Raw genomic sequence first — 21034 nt, forward strand, 5'->3', positions numbered from 1 at the left:
GAAGAAGAAGAAGAAGAAGAAGAAGAAGAAGAAGAAGAAGAAGAAGAAGAAAATTTGCAGCATTTTAAAATGTTTATTCTGTTCAGCTCTGTGTTCAATACCATGACCTAAGATTTTGAAAGCCTCCTTAATCCCAAGTATGGTCACACAGGGTATGTTTTAAATCAAGTATTTCCAATTCATGTAGACTTATAGTACTAGTGGCAAAATTCTCAATAAGCAAAAATGTAGCAGAGTAATCAAGCATTAAAAAGTTTAAATGAGGCCATATATGGATTCGTCTTTAAATGTATCTATTTCTCTGTTTTTAGCTATAATTCAGGTAAGCCTGAAGCTGGTGCCTATTCAGCATGACCGCTTAATTGGAGAAGGTATCAAGGACCCATAGCAGGTTTGACAAGCATTTCAGATCAGTCCACCAAGTACATTTTCTTTCATAGATACAGTACATATCTACCTTTTTACAAAAGAAAAAAGAAAAAAAAAAACTCTCCAAAATTTCCAGCAGTAGGGAATCTACTCATTTCTCTGAAAATGTCCAGCAGATTAAGGAAATTTATTGTTTACAATATAGCCTTGCCCTGACCTAAAGTCTTATTTGTTTGTTAGTAACAGTCCCTTAAAGTTTTGTATCCTTAATGTAACTATCCTGACATTGGTGTTGTCAGATTTTTCACGGCAACAAGTCTTGCATTACAGAAAAAAAGAACATCTTTTCTCCTACATGAGCACTCGGCAAGACCCAAGAACTGCACAGACATGGGGAGGACACACAAGCTCTACAAAGGGAGTGCAAAGGCCATGATTTGTTGATTCAATAATGTTTAAAGAGATGACAACCAAAATTTGTACATTGTATAGACACTGATATGAGAGTTCCCATTTAGCTCTACATACATAGATACATACATACATACATATATAATTAATCTCCTCAGTTCTTAAATATTTACAGAGTGTTATTAAAAGAAAAGGTGATGCAAGACAGTGGTAAAAGGGCCATTGTTCCAACTTTTTTGAAACCAAGTACATTTCTGTTTTAAAAATTGATGTAATCTTTGTTCTATTTTCAATTAAATATGGGATTAAGTGATTTCCAGATCATTGAAGTCTGTTTTTATTTACATTTTACACCACATCCCATCTTTTGTGGGAACAGGGATGTAAGGTTACAGGGTTCTGGAACCTACCCTGGCATAATACGAGGCAATGCAGGAACTAACAATGGCAAGAATGTCAGTTCATTGCAAATCCCACTCAGACACACCAGTTAACCTAACCTGCACATCATTATAGGTTTTCGAGGGAAACTAGAGTAAATGGAAAAAAGAACACACAAATGTGGACAGAATATTCAAACTCAACTCAGACAATGACTGGGTGCAGATTCCAATCCCTTACTGTGTCTGATGAGTCAGTCACGGCTTGTCAGACTGATGACAGCTGGATATTGGATGCCATTTGCTAAAAGATCACAAACCAGAATGTGAGGGTAACTTATAAATTTTCTCACACATACATTAATATGTTTATCATCCATCCATTGTCCAACCCGCTGAATCCAAACACAGGGTCACGGGGGTCTGCTGGAGCCAATCCCAGCCAACACAGGGCACAAGGCAGGAACCAATCCTGGGCAGGGTGCCAACCCACCACAGGACACACACAAACACACCCACACACCACGCACACACTAGGGCCAATTTAGAATCGCCAATCCACCTAACCTGCATGTCTTTGGACTGTGGGAGGAAACCAGAGCGCCCGGAGGAAACTCAAGCAGACACGGGGAGAACATGTAAACTCCACGCAGGGAGGTCCCAGGAAGCGAACCCAGGTCCCCAAGTCTCCCAACTGTGAGGCAGCAGCGCTACCCACTGTGCCACCGTGCCGCCCCAATATGTTTATCAGTATCTTGTAAAGCATTTTATATTCACATGATTTAAATTTTGTACTGGTAAATGATAATGAATCTCAAAAAACAGAATGCATCAGTAAAACCACCCGTAAAATAACAATGTTGGACTGACTGTGCCAAAGTCACACTTAACCTTTCTAAAACAACTTCATAAGAGTCTCAGAGTGGACAAAAAGGTAAAGGGAAAAATTATAGGGTCTTGTTCAGAAAGCGGACGCCACTTGAGACGGCCTTCCCCTCACCCAAACGCTAACCTTAAGGTCAATAAAATAGGTCCCTGATGTCAAGTCACTATTTTAGGGCTAAAATGATTACAGAAATGTGAAACCTACTTATTTACCTAATCTTAATTATTGTGAAACAGCCAAGTGGCATCCGTGTGAAAGAAACAAGTGGCATCCGCTGTCTGAGCAAGAGCCACATTATAAAATTAAGACAGTTTGAACTGTTGGAAAAGGCTTCTGGTTTACATGTTAAGAAATTAAATCTTAAATTATCAAATAGTTTAAGTTTGGTAATAAAAATGTAAATTGGAGAATTGTAGAATATTCTAATGAACAGTACATGTTGTGCTTCTTAACACTGCCAAAGTGCAAATTGTTACATTTCTATGACATTGTTTGTGCTCTCCGGTCCTGTCATATGCAATAAACTCCTCATTGATGTTCCTGAAAGACAAACAATAGTCTACACAGTAAAATCTCCAGTGTTAAATTAGCACTTTAAGTTTTTATATGGACCAATTTAAACAATTAAAGTGATGATCTTAATTTCTAACCTGTAATCTTACTTCATAGTCTCAAAGGAGTCTGGTTTCACCCCATAGTTTTAAAGATGTGCTAATTAGGCTTACCTGCAAACAAAAATGGACCTTTTTGAATGAGTGAGGCTGAGTGTCACTAGCCAAAGACATGTGTTTGATATGAAGTTGAAAAATGTGCCTAATTGACTGGATGTGGACATCACCTTTTTCACATTGATTCTGCACAAACTGACCAAACAAAAATATTCATAGCTTTTTTTATACTTTTTTATTTCTTTTATTGATATCTGAAATTTTTCTATTTCTATTTTTTGAAGTGGGAATGAAAATCTGCACTGTTTTGGTCAGTCATAAATAATTATGTGCATTATTTTTTGTGGAAAATATTTTGCTATTGTTTTCATTTAAATTTGATTTAAAGGAATTCTCCAACTAAAATGATATTTTTTTTAATATGTTACTTTTCCAATGTGTTTTATAGTAAAATATATTTTTGTGAATCTCATGTTTTCATGCAGAATTGAGATAAATAAAGTTTATGATATAATAAAAGGCAATGTTGACAAAGGCTGTACAATGGCAAACAATATGAAAACTGTCCATGGGGAGAGAAAAATAAAATCAGGTTACTCATGCTTCATAATCCATTTGTCAGTTATTCAGTCATTTGTATACAATGCAAAACACATGCGTATTTTGTTAACATATAGTTAAATAGATAATTCAGCATCATCAACAGGATAAGCAAGTCATATGGGGTTAAGTTTTTGAATTGAAGGTTCGCCTGTCTTCATAATACATTTTTAAGCATCTTTACAAATCCATGTGATTTGTGTTTCCTATGTATGAAACTCCTCATTGATTAATTTTTCTGTAAGCATTCACTTAGGAATATTTTAACACAAAATGCATGCATAATGCACATTGTGAGCAAACAACTGAATGACTTGACATGTGAATTATGCAACATGAGTAACGTGAGATTTCCTCCTAATCGGCATTTTTGGTATCATTTGGCTTTATAGGGCTTTGGTCACCATTGCTTTGAATTATATTTTAAACTTTTTTTTAATTATCACTACAAAACACTTGGGGTAAGTATGGAATATTTCTTAAAGACAATGAAGAGGTATTAACTATAGTGATAAACATGTGAATTTAAGGTTATATTGTCATGTACAGTTAATAAAACTGTTTGATTAGTTAAATATAGTTAAAAAAAAAGCTTATCCATGCATTCCTAAATGAGAACAAAACCCACAGAATGTGACAAATATTCATACAGAGAAAAATCTCTTACTTTTCAGAAAGTATTAGTATCAGTTGAGAAGTACATAATAAGAAGCTATAAGTGTGTTTCAGGTGCTAAATATGGCATTCACTAGTGGCATAGGTAAAGCCTAAAATAAATACCAAAGAGGCCAGATATTCAAAATGAAATCTTTTATTAAAGAAAACAAACAAGAAAGGCTTAACAAAATGAATAACTTCAAGTACAACATAAACAAAAGCAAAACGAAAACCCAACAATCGTTATAAGTCTACCTATATGGGGTAAAGTTCCTGTCTATAGGTGAGGTAACTTGTCCACAGGAAAAACAAAGTTCTGTTTGACATTAATTACAGATTGGTTTACTGTTTCACATTTAGCTTGAGAGAGGTTATTTCAACTTGTATAGTATATTTTGTATACAGCGTTTACCTCTTTTATAAATCTGGCAGCCAGCCTTGTCAGCAAACACTTTCAAAAGTCAGCTTGAGCTATTGAGGTGGCAGTAGATGTATGTCTGTGGTTTACATGTGAATGTGCCATCCATACAAACAGCTGAGCAGCAGTCTGAGCAGATCTCCATCATCTGTCACACACACCCTGGTTACAGAATATTTAGATTAGAGTCATTAATCCCCTATAGGAAATCCATCCATCCATTTTCCAACCTGCTGAATCCGAACACAGGGTCACGGGGGTCTGCTGGAGCCAATCCCAGGGCACAAGGCAGGAAACAAACCCGGGTAGGGTGCCAACCCACTGCAGGACACACACAAACACACCCACACACCAAGCACACACTAGGGCCAATTTAGAATCACCAATCCACCTAACCTGCATGTCTTTGGACTGTGGGAGGAAACCGGAGCGCCCGGAGGAAACCCACGCAGACACGGGGAGAACATGCAAACTCCACGCAGGGAGGACCTGGGAAGCGAACTCGGGTCTCCTAACTGTGAGGCAGCAGCACTACCACTGCGCCACCCCCCATAGGAAATTCAAAATTGTATTTTGCTGGATAAAGTAAATAAAAATTAAAAATACTGAACATGCCCATATGATATGTCATGCAATTATTTTCTAGACTGTTAAAAAAACAAAAACCTTTTTTTTTTTTTTATTTGCACAATACTTCTTGATTTCAACATAACATTGGGAAGATTAATACTTTTTTTGAAGGAAAACATTGATGGAGTATTTGATTCTTCTTTTATGGTAAAACTTGCTAATTTAATAATTCATAAAAATATTATAGTTAAAAATGTTTAGATGACTTATATAAAAAAGAATTTTGGCAGATGTCCAGATATAACTGCGTAGCACTTCTTGATTTTGGAGGTAACTGTGGGATAAATGTGTAAACTTTGAACAGCATGGCATCTGCTACCGGTATGTGTGTGTGTGTGAGTGCAAGAGGGAGAGAGATTTAGTGTATTTATAAGGATTTATTTATCCATCTATACCAGAAGTGAAGCAAATCTGTATGTACCATGGAGATCAGGATATAATTTGAGCACACGGACATTAAGAAAATATCTTAGAGACATACACTGGACAAAACTTGCCACTTTGTGATCAGTATTTCAGTATTTTGACTACAATGGCACACAAACTACATTAATTGAATACTTCACACAAGTGTTACTTCACTCATTTCTCATCCTACACTCTTAAAAATTAAGGTGCCAGAGACAGTCTTCAGATTGATGCCATAGGGGAAGTATTTCTGATTCCTGAAAGGTTTCATAAACAAGCTTTATTTATTTAGATCTGCAACGTTTTTTATAAATAACCATGAAAATATGATAACAGATTTGTGAAATGCCAATGGGTTCCTAATTTTGAAAGGATTCTTGCTGTTTGCAGTAACACATGCTAAGTTTAGGTTTTCTTGATCTGCTTGACAGTCTACTATACAGTAAAGATTTCTGTTTTGCCCACATATTAGGAACTATTGCATATAGTTTAGAAAACTAATTTCACATGCAAAGATCCCTTCGCAGGATGAAATATTTCGTTGTCAAGCAATGTTTCAAGAAGAAACTACACAACCCAGTACAGTGCCATAAAAAACAAGTATTTTAAGACTGTAGCTGAACCAAGTAATAGACTACCCTGGCGGAATCAGGATATAGGAAGTATTGACTGAGCCTCCTCTTGTTATTGTACAGTATATCAACACATAATCTGTATGTTCCATAATACCTTAAAATCAGTAGGTTCTGTATTGTCAGTATATCACTTTCGCTAGGTAGGGATACACTCATACTTACGCTCACACCAACACAGGACCAATAGAGAGTTGAAAAACATTGTATTAGGAATCTCTGTGAGATGTAGCTGAATAAACAGAGCACCCAGAGAAAATCATCTGATGCAAAGAGTGTGAATGTGCTTTGCATTCTATTCAAGCAATACCTAGATCAGATTCTTTATTGAACTTGTTATGATGGCGAGTATAATACATTTTATGGCCTTTTGTCCCCTAAAAAAGATGTGGAAAAAGATAAATGGATTAAAGCATTCAACTGAAAGAATTCATTTCATTATATCCTCCACAGTAAAATCTGTAGTAACAAAATAAATATATGTTCACTGCCTCCTAATGGTGTTCTCAAGTGGGATTTATGTGACACTAAGATATCTAAATATGCTTATGAAGCACTTTAAAGATCTGAGTTTACCAGGAGGCATAAATTACATAATTAAAGCTTTATTTAGACAGAGATAGATAGATAGATAGATAGATAGATAGATAGATAGATAGATAGATAGATAGATAGATAGATAGATAGATAGATAGATAGATAGATAGATAGATAGATAGATAGATAGATAGATAGATAGATAGATAGATAGATAGATAGATAGATAGATAGAACTTTATTTCTCCCAGGTGGAAATTTGGCTTTTTATAGAAGCTCTTTAAATAAATAAATACATACACAGATAAATAAATATATACTGTACATAAACTTACAATGGTCTGAAGAGCAGAGTTACTGAAAAGGAAGAACATTAAAAAGAATGAGACATTCAGACTTGACAGTCACAGTAAAACACTATACAGGCATATTGCTTTTGGTATAAATGAGCCCCTGTAACGTTCCTTGACACACTTCTGCTGAATGATTTGTTGACTGAAACTCCTTAGTGTTAGTGTGTCAGAGAGAAGATGTGCAGCATTATTCATAATGGCACTCAATTTTGTTTTAATTCTTTCTCTGCTACCTCTAGGTTGGTTCCAAATTGTTTATATAACATATATTCAATGTATTATGTATATAACATTTATGTGCAAATATATTGCATATGCTCACATTTATCAAGAGAATATTAGTGAGCTGTAAATTGCTGGAGTGCATACATATATTAAAGTATTAATGTGGAGGGAAGCCTGTCAAAACATAGTGTTTTGTAATAATGAGGACAGAATTCAGGGTATAGAAATGACTGAACCACTAGCATCAAGTGACCATAATATAATGCAATTCATGGTGCTTAGGCAGAGCAGACATGCAAAGACTAAAACTATTAAGTTTACCTTTAGTAGAGCAAATTTTGAACAGAAGTAACAAAACTAAAAAGGGACAAACTGGGTTAAGCATTGTGATGGACGGCTGGCAGCTCAACTCGGCTGGGATGCCCAAAGAGTGGAAGGATAAGGGAAGGTAGCTACTTTAAGACACTGCCTCCCCCAGAATGCTAGATGGTGATTTCCCTGGAGCATAGCAGTGCCCTGGATTCCCGCAGGGCACCATGGGGTCTGCAGTTCGGCTTTACAGCCCTGCTGGGTACCGTGGGTGCCGCCAGGAGATGCTGCAGGAAGACCTGGGGATTTGTAATAATAATAATAATACATTTTATTTATATAGCACCTTTCCCATGCTCAAGGCGCTTTACAGAGTCTTAGAAAAAACATCAGGGTATATGTAACATTGGATATATATGTTTTCCTGAATAGAACAATGAAACAGATAACAAAGTATTAAATAGAATAAAGGATAATAAACCAGAGTAAAATATTAAATTCAATACTAAAAGAAAAACCTAACAAATAACCTAATTTGTGATATAACAGATACACAAATTATCCTGAGCACCTGGACAGAGAGGTAAACTGAAAGAAAGGGTAGAATGTTAAGTTAAATTAAAAGCCTTCCTAAGTAGATGAGTTTGTAAGTTGTTTTTTAAAAGAATGAATGGAGTCAGCTGATCTAATTAATTTCGGAATGTCATTCCAAAGTCTGGGTGCTGTGGAGCCGAAGGCCCTGCTGTCACCCATAGAGTGCGGGTTAGTGTGAGGCACAACAAGATTACCAGAATCAGAGGACCTTAGTAGGTGGACAGGAGCATAGTGATTTAGAAGGTCACTGATGTAGTCCGGTGCAAGGCCATTTAAGGCTTTGTAGGTCATTAATAGAATTTTATATTCAATCCTGTAAGACACAGGGAGTCAGTGAAGGCAAAGCAGGATGGGTGTGATGTGCCCACTGTTGCTGGTTCATGTATGGACTCTTGCAGCAGAGTTTTGAATCAGCTGGAGCTGTGATATAACATTAGAAGGGGCACCTGCCAGCAGTGAGTTACAATAATCGATGCGGGATGTGGACAAGTTTCTCAGCGTTAGAAAAGGAGAGGAATGAGCAAACACAAGATATGTTACGGAGGTGAAAGTAAGAAAGTTTCTTAATGTGGTTTATGTGGGTGGAATTAGAAAGGGAGGAATCAAAAATGACACCAAGGTTCCTTGCATTAGAAGAAGGTCTGATGAGATCACTGTCAAGAGTGACTGAAAAGGAGCTCATTTTCTTAAGTAGCACTTTAGTGCCAATTTGCAGGAGTTCAGTTTTGTTGCAATTTTGCAATCCAGGTTTTAACTTCACTGAGGCAAGTTGTGAGCTGAGAAAACTCTGATGCAGTTGAACTTTTGACATTGAAATAGAGTTGAGTGTCATCTGCATAAAAATGATAACCCACTCCATAGCTACGAATAATATGGCCAAGGGGAAGCATATATATACAGAAGAGAAGAGGGCCAAGGACAGAACCCTGAGGAACTCCTTGTGTGACTGGCGCTGAGCTGGATCTGCTATTGCCAAGACTAACAAACTCTTGCCTATCAGTCAGATAGGACTTGAACCACTGGAGGGCAGTGCCAGAGATACCCAGCATGTTCTCCATACTGGACAGTAGAAAGGTCATGTCTGACCGTGTCAAATGCTACTTGAGGTCTAACAGAATTAATATGCTGGTTTGTCCAGAGTCTGCTGCCATAAGCAAATCATTGGTTACCCGAAGAAGAGCAGTTTCACAGCTGTGCTGCCCTCTGAAACCAGATTGAAAGGGTTCCATCAAGTTATTAGAGGTTAAGTAATTGGTGAGCTGGGAGGCTACAACACACCTGGAAGTACTCCCAGGTCACAGGGATGGAAACCCCGAAGTACTTCAGGGCTGAAGAAAACTCAAGTCCTCCATCTGACCCAGAAGTGTTGGCAAGTCATGTGGGAGAAAGAACGGAAGCACTTCTGGGTCAACAACTATATAAAGGACTGCTGAGAACCCAGCAAGCAAGCTAAAGTTGGGAGGTAGAAAACAGAGCTTGCTGGGAGGTGTGGAGGAGAGAATTGTATTTGGTGATTGTGCTTATCATTGTAATTATTAATATTTGCCTGTGTGTGGTGATTGTGGAGCTTAGAGGCACTATTAAAGAAAGGTAAAGAATTAAAATACCTTTTTGTGCTTTTACCTGGTGTCCTGGACGTCTGTCTGTCGGGTTAGAGGAGTGACAGCGCACTCTAGTGTCACAACATTTAGATGTAGAGAAAGTTGAGAAGCAGTTAAATAAATTTAAAAATGTTTTACATATAATACAGGACATGTTCATCTCAAAATTTTGAAATAGTAGGAAATTAAAAAAAACTTGGCAGTAGGTATATAATAAATGTTAAAGAAACTGTAAAGGATAAAACATCTGTATGAAGTCTATTAAGATTACAAATCCACCATGAGTGCATAAGAGCAATCATTAAGATTTTGGGGAAACGGAAAAGACAGATGGAGAAAAATATTTTAAAAAAAGGCAAAGGATGACCTAAAGAGATTCTTTTAATAGTTTACCTTTAAAAGAACAGTCAAGGATTAGGTGAAGGCTGTTAGGTACGATAAAAGTGAGTTAGAATATACAGACAGTGAAACAGCAAATGCTTTGAACTCGCACTTTATTAAAGTTCATACATATGAAGAAAACAATCACCTCCCAAAAGTAGCAAGAACTACTAAGGAGAAACTTAGTCACTTGAAAAATGTAGAGGAAGAAAGTGTTTCTTAGATAATGGCTGAAATCTAACAAATCATCAGTAATTATAACATGTATCATTGAGTGCTTAAGGAGGTCAGTGAGTGCATATGAACCCTTGATGCACATTTTTTGACAATCACTGCACACTGTCAATGAAAATCTTTGGGACTGGAAAATTGCAAATATTATTCCATTATATAAAAAGGATATTCAAGAAACTATATGTTACAAAGCATAAAGTACGTCATAGGTAAATTATTTGGAATAAAGGGTGTTTTTTTTATTATTTTAAAGCCAAAGCTGCAGTAGTATAAATATGTTGATAATCAATGTATACAGTAATTAAATTCATCCCAACCCAAGCAATTCTCTCTGGCACATAGCCTATCCTGAAAACATTCTGTATGACTGCAATTACAAATTAGTTTTCTATTTCAGGTTTAGCTTCAGAGAGATCACTTCAACTTGAATATTTTGTATATACAGTAGTAGTTTTCCCTGTTACATGTCAGACAGCTGCCGAGCTTGAAACACCTACAGAGTTGCATGCACGTGTCTGCAGTTTATAATTAAATGTTCTGTATGTACAAACAGTAGTGCAACAGTCTCTGCAAACTTCTATTACATGTCACACACACCACTATGACAAAATATTTAATAAAAAAGAATGTTGCTTGAATGAAGCAAATAAGAAATTAAAAACTGCCCAACTTTTAAAATTCATTTTTTTCATTTCAAAGTGAATTCCCCCCCACTCCCCAACCAACAAGCCTAAATATCAAATGCCACCAATGAAAGCAGTACAAAATATTTCTTATACAGTTACACAATCCCAGCTGTTCATTATCAAACAGATGTGCCAAAATGTAAGACTAAACTAACTGTACAATTATTCTCAAATATCTTTCTGCCTTAATGAGTATCTTTCAGGACATCTCAACTTGTACACCCTAATGTTTGGTGCTCGGAAAATGGTACTGCATTTAATGCTTTAATTAATCAAAAAAGTCACAATCAGAATCAATTTGCAGGAAAAGTACATGCACTAAAGTTATTAAAAGAAAAGAACAGATACAAAAATAAGAAAAAGTAGGTTGGGTTCCTATTTAAGGTTGCTAGAAGAGGCTTCATCTTTACATGCTCATTGAATAGGTGAAAAATGACTAACTTAAATTCAATTAAATTTGATAATAAAAAAATAAATTGAAAGAAGTACTGATGGACCAAAACAAATTCAGCTGCCTTCATGCTTCTGCTAAAGATAGTCATATTACAATGACACTAAAATGTCTACAGTATGCCCAAATCAAGCTAATCTCTTCAAATCTGTCATGGGGTGGATTAGCATGCTTTTCATTGAGAATGCAGAGAAGCTGTTCATTTCATAAACTTTCCCAAAGTTTATGTGTACACTCCATTGGATCTACAGTATTTTGATCATCTATGCACAAGACATATTATTTGAATGATTTGCAAATATAAATGTATCCAACATGAATTCATTTAAACATGCTAATGACTAATATGTCACTTGAAGCTGATTCCTTCATTGGACACACTATCACCAGGACAGGAACATGTCTTTAGAGATCCTATAAACTGGCAAAAAAGGTTTTGAAAATTGACATGAAAATACACAATTTCACTAAAATATATTTCCACTGACTTCCTATTCAGCACTGACTAAATTGAGACACTATGTTATCAACACCTCTGACAAATAAAATACAAAATTTATATATCATTTCTCCATTCCTTTTTGATGTCTTTCACAATGTATTAAGCTGAAATGAAAACCTGACTTTTTTAATGGACTATAATTTTACTGCGAACATATGTGATTTTTTCACATTGGCACCTAGGTAATGTTTGCATTTTTTTGGAAAGTGAATGAATAATATTTGCAGGATTCCTGTGTGCACTGTATGTTGTATTGTCATGTAAATGCAATAAAAATAGTATGTGGTTAGTAAAATTCAATTTTAAAAATCCATGTGTTGTAAAATATGTCATATACCAGTAACGGCACACTGCACGATAACGTTCAGTGAATGCACATGACTTGATCATTCATAGTTTTCATACTCTTTCTCTGTACATTTAGCATTCATTTTCTTGGGTCCTTCCTCAGCAGCTCTTCTTTTCTCCAACCTAGCAACCCGCTTCTTCTCTTCTTTCGTCGGCATCTTTTTGTGTTAAATCTGATTAAGTCAGTGTTTGTGTTGCAATTACTTAGTACGTTTTCCTTAATTTTTCACTTAAGGTGGCACTTAAGTCTTCAATCTGCCTCAAGAATGATTTAAGATATGAAGTGGTAGGGGAAGTGACAGCGAAGGTGGTAGGGATGGCGCCCATACACATGCACCACACCGCCGCCCTGCTAGCCGCTGACAAGAGCTGATTCTACAATAAAATAAAAATAAAAAGAGGAATGACCTTGGAGGTCAATCATCACCCCAGAAGCTGATAGTAGACCACACGTAGTATATGTGTACCAAATTTCAGGTTAATAGGCCAAACGGTTTGCGAGCTAAAGGTGATTTAAAATCCTGGACAGACAAACAAACAGCCACGGTAGCATATTATATATAAAGATACAGTATGTGTATTGCTTTTATCCCTTATAAGGTCTTTGGGTCAATCCTGAACTCATTTTGTGTTTGAAAAGAGTAAAACCATCCTAAATTTAATCTTGAGTAAAAAAAAAGCTGTAATTATTTCGTACATTTCCCCAAAACTAATGAACATTCATCCATCCATCCATTATCCAACCTGCTATATCCTAACACAGGGTCACGGGTGTCTGCTGGAGCTAATCCCAGCCCACACAGAGCGCTAGGCAGGAACAAACCCCGGGCAGGGCGCCAGCCCACCGGAGAACTAATGAACAGTTAAAAAACATTTAAACATTCCATAATTCGTATAGCTTCTAAAAAATGTTCTCATTGCTATGTTTTTAGTGTCAGTTTTTTTCCCACATTTGACTTTAAATAATTTTCCACTGCATTTTTGGTTGTTAATATATTCAGAACATAAGACATACCCTAAATGTATTTTTTCAGCTCAGAATTGTAAAGGCTTTTAGTAAACTACATTGGCTTAACAAGTAGTTAGACCTTTAACAAATGTCACATTTTTGTACAGCTGCTACTCATTTTGTACACAGCAATCTATCTATCTATCTATCTATCTATCTATCTATCTATCTATCTATCTATCTATCTATCTATCTATCTATCTATCTATCTATCTATCTATCTATCTATCTATCTAAGGAAATGTCAGTGTAATTTTTGTGGTTAGCAAGCCAAAACCCATAGGAAACACACAAAACAGCTCAGGAAGCAAATTATCCATTGTCCAGTATACTGTAATTCTTTGTGACAAATTCTTACTGAAGTATCTTAATTTATCAAACAGCAGTATGTAGTATGCATGCTCACTAGTAATAAAGAAGTGAATTTAGACTTCATTAGTTTATTTTCAATTGACTGTAGTAATCGGTATATAAACCTGCATCTAATCAGCCATGCATATTGAGAGCTAGGCTACTACCCAGTGAGAAATAATACTGAAGGTATTATTATAACAGTCAAAGCACAGGGACATCAAGTCACACTAAATGTGGCAATACACTGCTACAGTATATGGAAAAAAGCCAGAAAAATAATGAGAATGAGGCATGAGACCTACAAAAGGCTTCACTGACCAGGCCTTCCTAGAAAAGGCCCACCCCAATATTTTAATCAAATTTTACTGGCCTGCCTCAGGCTTTCCAGGCACAAAAGGGATTTAAGCGTTCAAAATAAACTTACATCTCCTAAATATGAAAAGAGCATCTCAAGAAAAGAAACTGTAAAAGCTTTGCTTCATGAGACTAACTAAACAAGGAGTCTTTATAAAACAGGAAATATTAATTTTTAGAGCAAAAATGCCTCAAAGACTCAAAAAGAAGCAAAATTGTTGCTTGAAAGGCAATCCTAAACAGCCAAACTCCTAATGGCTCAGGAGTGGTGATGTCAGGGTGGCCCCTCTTCCTGGGGCTCCACTCACAAAGAACATGGAACTTAATTACTTTTAAAAGGGAAAGTTCACTATTACAAAAAAATCACATTTGAAATCAACATAAACAACATAAAGATATGAGAAAAAATCATTAAAACATAGCAAAATCAACCATAAAACATAAAAATACACCTAAATTCAGCCCGATATATGACAATTACTATTAGACAATGCACCAAAGTATACACATTACATAATCTGTGTTTCCATAATCAGCACTAGCAAAACACATGACATTGTTAGCAATACATACTATATGTTTATAACAAAAAACCTAAACAGAACAAAATATCGACAGCCAATTAAATGAATAGAAAAAGAAGCTTTAACAAAACACGTCTAACTAATATAGCATGGACTGCCATGACTTTCAGCAATTAATGATGTGCATACTTCTACCAACATTACAGAAGTGTTCACCAGACTAAGAAACTACTCTCATTAAGGAATCCAAAACTAATAAGACAGAGAACATAAACAGGTATTTATTGAACTGAAATATTAACATCATAGACTACAAACCAAATACAAAAAGAGAAGAGATTAATATATGTTAATCTTATTCATTTGGTTCATTTTAAATTTCAAAACTGTCCATCATCAAACATATTTCCTCTGGTTAGCCTCATCCCTATTAAGTCTCACAGATATGCCCCTTTTTAGCTTTCACAATGAGAGTCAATATTGTCAACAACTACATGTTCATGACTACTTTGTCTTAAAAACACTTCCCTTTTCTTCTGTTCTGACCCACACTAACAGCTACAGTAACATATCTGTGCCATAAAATGAATACAATACCACAGCAAACATAAAAATGATACTTTATGCCCAATGTTGGAGAAAAGATCTTTATTACTGTATTACAAGGTGTGTAGACCTGACCGCCTTTGGTTAAAGCTGTTTAAAGCCATGTCAAGACAAGCAACAATATGGATGCATTTCTTTATGGGATTGCTAAGGTTTAAAGTGCTTGCACCAAAGTCAGCAAAGAAAAGAATAGAACATTAGGTCAGAGGTTGGTTAAACTGTAAAGAAAGAGGGTCCTCATTCTACTTTACCACTATTAAGCAAAGTATCTGCTGCAGAGATTGATTTAGAGAATCTGCTTAACATTGCATCATGCATAAAAGAAACTGCCTGGGATTATTTCATCAGAAATGTTTGTCAACCTGCTCCTTAGAGTGTTTCTTCAAAACAGCTGTAATATTGATTAACCTCACATTTACTGCAGTTTTCTAAGAAAGAAGAACTGTCCTCACATCATTCACCTGAAAATTATAATATATTATTAGACTTTGTTGCAGAAGAAGCCTTTCCAAAAAAATGTTTCAAAGACATAAGAACATATTAAATTTGACTAAGGTGAGGAGTCCATTTAGCTCATCGGGTGTCTTTTGTTTAACTAATAGCTAAGTTGTCCCAGTATCTCACACATACATAACATGCTGCACATGTCTAAAATTGATTAGAAACCTACACAGTCAAAGAAACAATATTACAAAATAAAAAATATGCTGACATATCTTTTCATTTGATACATCTGTCCATATCTAAGCACTTTGTTTTCTGCTCTGAATGATTATGGTCGCACTATATTCAATTCATTTAACAAACATCAAAAATTACTATCCATCATACACTGTAATATATTCTGGAAAATATAGATTTGCTAATCTTGTAATTGCTAAGTAAAGCAGTTTTAAAGCATAATTCCATAACATCGGGGTTCAATTTTTAACCTGTTCATTGCCTGTCTGTACTTTAAACATTATACATTCTTCTCTTGTTCACAATAATGTTCTTCATCATTATTTAATATTATTTATTTTTCTTAAAGACAATATAAGAGAGGACGGCTCTAAACTAACAGACTTGCATTTACTGTTTCTATTATCTGTGCTTATTTGGTTGTATTTAACTCTGGACAGCCTGCCCAATTGACTTCTTAATTTTTTTATGTTTTCAAATGTATCGTCTATTCGTAGGCTGCATCAAGAGTGGGGAGGAGGAGGAGTATAGGGACCTAATCAAGGACTTTGTTAAATGGTGCGACTCAAACCACCTACACCTGAACACCAGCAAAACCAAGAAGCTGATGGTGGATTTTAGGAGGCCCAGACCCCTCCTGGACCCCGTGATCATCAGAGGTGACTGTGTGCAGAGGGTGCAGACCTATAAATACCTGGGAGTGCAGCTGGATGATAAATTGGACTGGACTGCCAATACTGATGCTCTGTGTAAGAAAGGACAGAGCCGACTATACTTCCTTAGAAAGCTGGCGTCCATCAACATCTGCAATAAGATGCTGCAGATGTTCTATCAGACGGTTGTGGCGAGCGCCCTCTTCTACGCGGTGGTGTGCTGGGGAGGCAGCATAAAGAAGAGGGACACCTCATGCCTGGGCAAACTGGTGAGGAAGGCAGGCTCTATTGTAGGCACAGAGCTGGACAGTTTGACATCTGTGGCAGAGAGACGGGTGCTGAGCAGACTCCTGTCAAACACGGAGAATCCACTGCATCCACTGAACAGTGTCATCTCCAGACAGAGGAGCAGCTTCAGTGACAGACTGCTGTCACTTTCCTGCTCCACTGACAGACTGAGGAGATCGTTCCTCCTTCACACTATGCGACTCTTCAGTTCCACCTGGGGGGGTAAACGTTAACATTATTCAAAGTTATTGTCTGTCTGTATACCTGCATTGTTATCACTCTTTAATTTAATATTTTCTTTATTAGTATGCTGCTGCTGGAGTATGTGAATTTCCCCTTGGGATTAATAAAGTATCTATCTATCTATCTATCTATCTATCTATCTATCTATCTATCTATCTATCTATCTATCTATCTATCTATCTATCTATCTATCTATCTATCTATCTATCTATCTATTCCATAACCAACCTGATCTGATGTGTAATAGGAAAGCTGCTTTATAATAATACAAATTAAAAATATATTTTAAAACATGTCGATATACAATGAAGTCTTTAGAAAGAGCAAAACCCATATTTAACCTTTTTCTTCATCATTCAAGACATCTTTACTACATTTAAATCATCTGTACAAAGCAATTTTATCTTAATGTATAAATTCCAGAGTGGTATCTTTGGCAAATCTCTATTAAATTAAAGGAATACCTGTATCTACAGCAATCTTACCTGAATTGGTGTTTCAGTTAATTCACTTATCGTTCCCTGATCCGAATTCCTCTCCAAACTTGACACAATAAAACCAGTTCCATTGGGCATTGGCTGCCTCACCAACATTTTTCCTTTTCTTGATTCCGCCAAAAGCACGCTGTGCCAGTAGGCGTCACTGGAATATAAAGTTGAATGTGCCGGCAGGTCGGAAATCATCGAATCCCTTTGGCTGTAGCAGCTAATCCGATTTGCTGATTTTGTGCTGTCGTCTGATGGATTATGATGACATTTATGTGCAATGCAGATCAGTAAAGTTAAAAGCAACAGAAGTGAAACAGAGCCAAGACCAATCATCAAATATATGTTTAAAGGCGTTAAAAACTCTGGACCTAGCTCATCATTTAGTACTAGAAGACCTTTATCTTCTGGGTCAGATCTTGAAACGAGGATTGTAACTGTCGAAGACAGTGAAGGATTGCCATTGTCCCTGGCTTGAATTACAAGTCTTTGTTTGGAAGAGTCTCTAAGACCCACTCGTCTTCTTGTTCGAAGTTCCCCACTGTATTGGTCTAATTTAAATAATGTCTGATCAGTAACTTGAAGCAAATGATAAGTAATTCGCGAATTTTGGACCGAGTCGTCATCAATTGCTATAACTTTTGTCACAAAATATCCTTCTTCAGCCGAACTCGGAATTGTATCACTAACTATTGAGCCATGAGGACGCCAAGGTGAAACAATAACCGGGCTGTTATCGTTTTCATCAAGAACAGTTATCTTGACAGTCACGCTGCTGCTTAGCTGAGGAGAGCCAGAGTCTTTAGCTACAACTTCAAATGTATAAAATGTCCGTTTCTCATAATCGAAAGACTGCAATGAGTAAATGTTTCCATTGTCCCGATTGATGGAAAAAGAGTTCCTGAAGGTGTCATTGAATTCATATTTTTCTTGTATGGAATATTTCACAGCGCCGTTTAAATCTGCATCAGGATCCTTTGCAGTAATGGAACACAGCAGAGAGCCAGGGATGTTGTTTTCTGGAATGGGAATTTCATATGAGGCACGTGAAAACGATGGTGCGTTGTCATTTACATCCAACAGTTTTAAAGAAATCGATTTATTGTTTGACAGGGGAGGAGTTCCTTTATCCCTGACAACGATTGTGATATTGAAGCTAGATTTTTTTTCTCGATCCAATAGTTCTGCTGTCACCAGAGCATAAACATTTTCCATAGTCTGCTGAAGTTCAAACTCGTCATTATTTGATATATGACAGTTTACCATACCATTGTCCCCAGAGTCCAAGTCCGTGACACTAAAGAGTGCGATGACTGTGCCTATGGGTACGTCTTCTACTACTGAGCTTTTCAATGACGCAACCTTAATTTCAGGGCGGTTGTCATTGCTGTCAATTATTTGTATTATTACTTTGCAGTGTCCGGTCATAGGACTATGTCCGTTATCCTTTGCCTGCACAAATAACTCATATTGATGTGATTGTTCGAAATCCAGTAGTCCATTAACTCTGAGTTCACCAGTTCTCGAATCCAAACTGAATTTCATTTGTGCCTCCTCAGAGGTGTGAGGGTTAAATGAATATAATAAATCTGCATGTGAGCCTTCATCATCGTCTGTCGCGTTCAGTGTGATAAAAGTAGTTCCTATTAATGCATTTTCTGAAATCACCGCTTCGTACATCTGTCTATCAAATTTCGGAGCGTTGTCGTTTGCGTCCAGTATGGAAACAGAGATATTAATCGAGCCAGACAATGGAGGGATTCCACAGTCCACTGCCGTTAGAATTAAATTGTGACTAGCTTGTTGTTCTCTATCCAATGTCTCTATAAGTAATAAATCTGCAGAAACAGAGCCAGCTTTCCAAGTCTGCACATCGATTTCGAAGTAAATATTTTCACTCAGCTTGTAATTACATACAGTGTTATTACCAACATCGGGATCGATAGCCTTCACCAATAAAAACCTCTCCCCTTTTGTCTTTGATTCGGAAATGTTTATGCGACTTACACTGAAAGGAAATCTGGGAGCATTGTCATTCACATCCAAGATTTCTACCTCAATGCTAAATATCTGTAATGGATTTTCAAGCACAGCCTCCAAATTAAGTACGCATTTATCTCTAAATGCGCAAATATTTTCTCGGTCGATTTTTTTCTTAATAAACAATTGTCCGCTTATTCTGTTAACATCCAGATACTGCATCCCACCTCCTAAAGCAATCTGTAGCCCCCGTATAGAAAGACTACTAGTATCTACACCAATATCAGAAGCTATATTTCCGATTATTGCTCCTTCCTGCATTTCCTCCGGAACAGAATAATGCAATTTCCAGCAAAATACATTCACTGTCTTATAGAGTATTAAAAATAGATTCACCAACCTGTGCATTTCCGCGAGCACAATATTATATTTTTGTGAAATATCAAATAAAGCCGTGTCTCAGCTAAGAATTCTTTCAGAGAAATCACGTTCACAAAATATACCAATGACAGTCTTTGTTCCCAGTTTTCTTCAATTGAATTCGAATCTTAATATCTTAAGGCTAGTCAACAGCGACACGGTGTGGCTGAGAAATTGTATCTATTTCATATTAAAATATAGATTTACTTCATGTAAAGGTAGAAAACATTTAGGGCACCTTTAAACAACATTCTATAATAATATTTATGTACATTTCTCACAAAATATAAAACTTTTTGATTATGCTTAATGAAATTAGTATAGATTTGTTTACAATCTATTCTTTTATTTGAAAGTTCAAATCAAAACTGAAATTCATACTGTACGTTAATTAAAACACAGAAAAAATGGTTGTAGTATATGCAATGTAAAGTTCTCTTATGTAAATTTGCTTAACTATAAAGTTGTTTCATTTTAAGTTTGCTATCAACCTTGCCTCCTAATGAAAATCTCAGGATGTTAAGAGACTGCATGTCTCAGCATTCTCTTTTCTTAGTTCAATATTTTAATTTTTCTTTACTTTTTTTAAATTAACTACAGAAATCTATGAAAGAGACAGTATTACAAATAAATTAACATTGACCCTTAATAAAATATATTAAAGAACATAAAAAAGTAAAAGCAAAATTAGACTGTCAGTTTCCAGTTTGCTTTTTATTAGATGCATTCATGACAATCTGTCTGGATATACAGTATAACTCATAAACAGAAGTAAACTAATAATGTTAGGTATCCATTGCTGAAAATCTCACTCAAATGGTCAATTGTTGTTTAAAAATATTAACCTATATTTTTTTTTTCATACAAGTGTCCACTGCTTCAGCTTATGGTTACACTGTCAGAGTCAGAGGGTGCCAAAGCATCTCTGGCAGGATTATGTGCAAGGAAGGAATACCTTGTGAAATTTCTAGTGGAAACTGGGAAAATGTAAAAACTTCATTATGAATTTGAGGATGATTTTCCAGTTAAAGTTCTTTAAGACAAAGGAAAGATATACAAATGAAATTTATTTATGTCAATTAAGTTTTGGTGTATTCTGATACATAACTGACTTTGTCAAAGATATTTTTCATTATTTACACTCACTGAGCCAATAT

At 36.0% G+C, this 21034-nt stretch overlaps 1 protein-coding gene across 14 annotated transcripts in view; it reads right to left on the reverse strand.

Moving 5' to 3' along the window:
• The window catches only part of LOC114661297 (protocadherin-10-like), a 287170-nt gene that overhangs the window by 106618 nt on the left and 159518 nt on the right, over positions 1 to 21034 (reverse strand). The window contains exon 2 of one of the 14 annotated variants that reach the window (XM_051933735.1): positions 17478 to 18147. The exons of 12 other annotated variants lie outside the window; for them this stretch is intronic. In XM_051933735.1, the coding sequence (XP_051789695.1) occupies positions 17478 to 18147 (670 nt within the window). Of the gene's footprint in view, positions 1 to 17477; positions 20102 to 21034 lie in introns of those variants that run through there. One more of the 14 variants, XM_051933730.1, reaches the window with a different exon arrangement.

Source organism: Erpetoichthys calabaricus, chromosome 11 (assembly GCF_900747795.2).
Source record: "Erpetoichthys calabaricus chromosome 11, fErpCal1.3, whole genome shotgun sequence".
In the NCBI taxonomy this organism is placed as follows: Eukaryota; Metazoa; Chordata; class Cladistia; order Polypteriformes; family Polypteridae; genus Erpetoichthys; species Erpetoichthys calabaricus.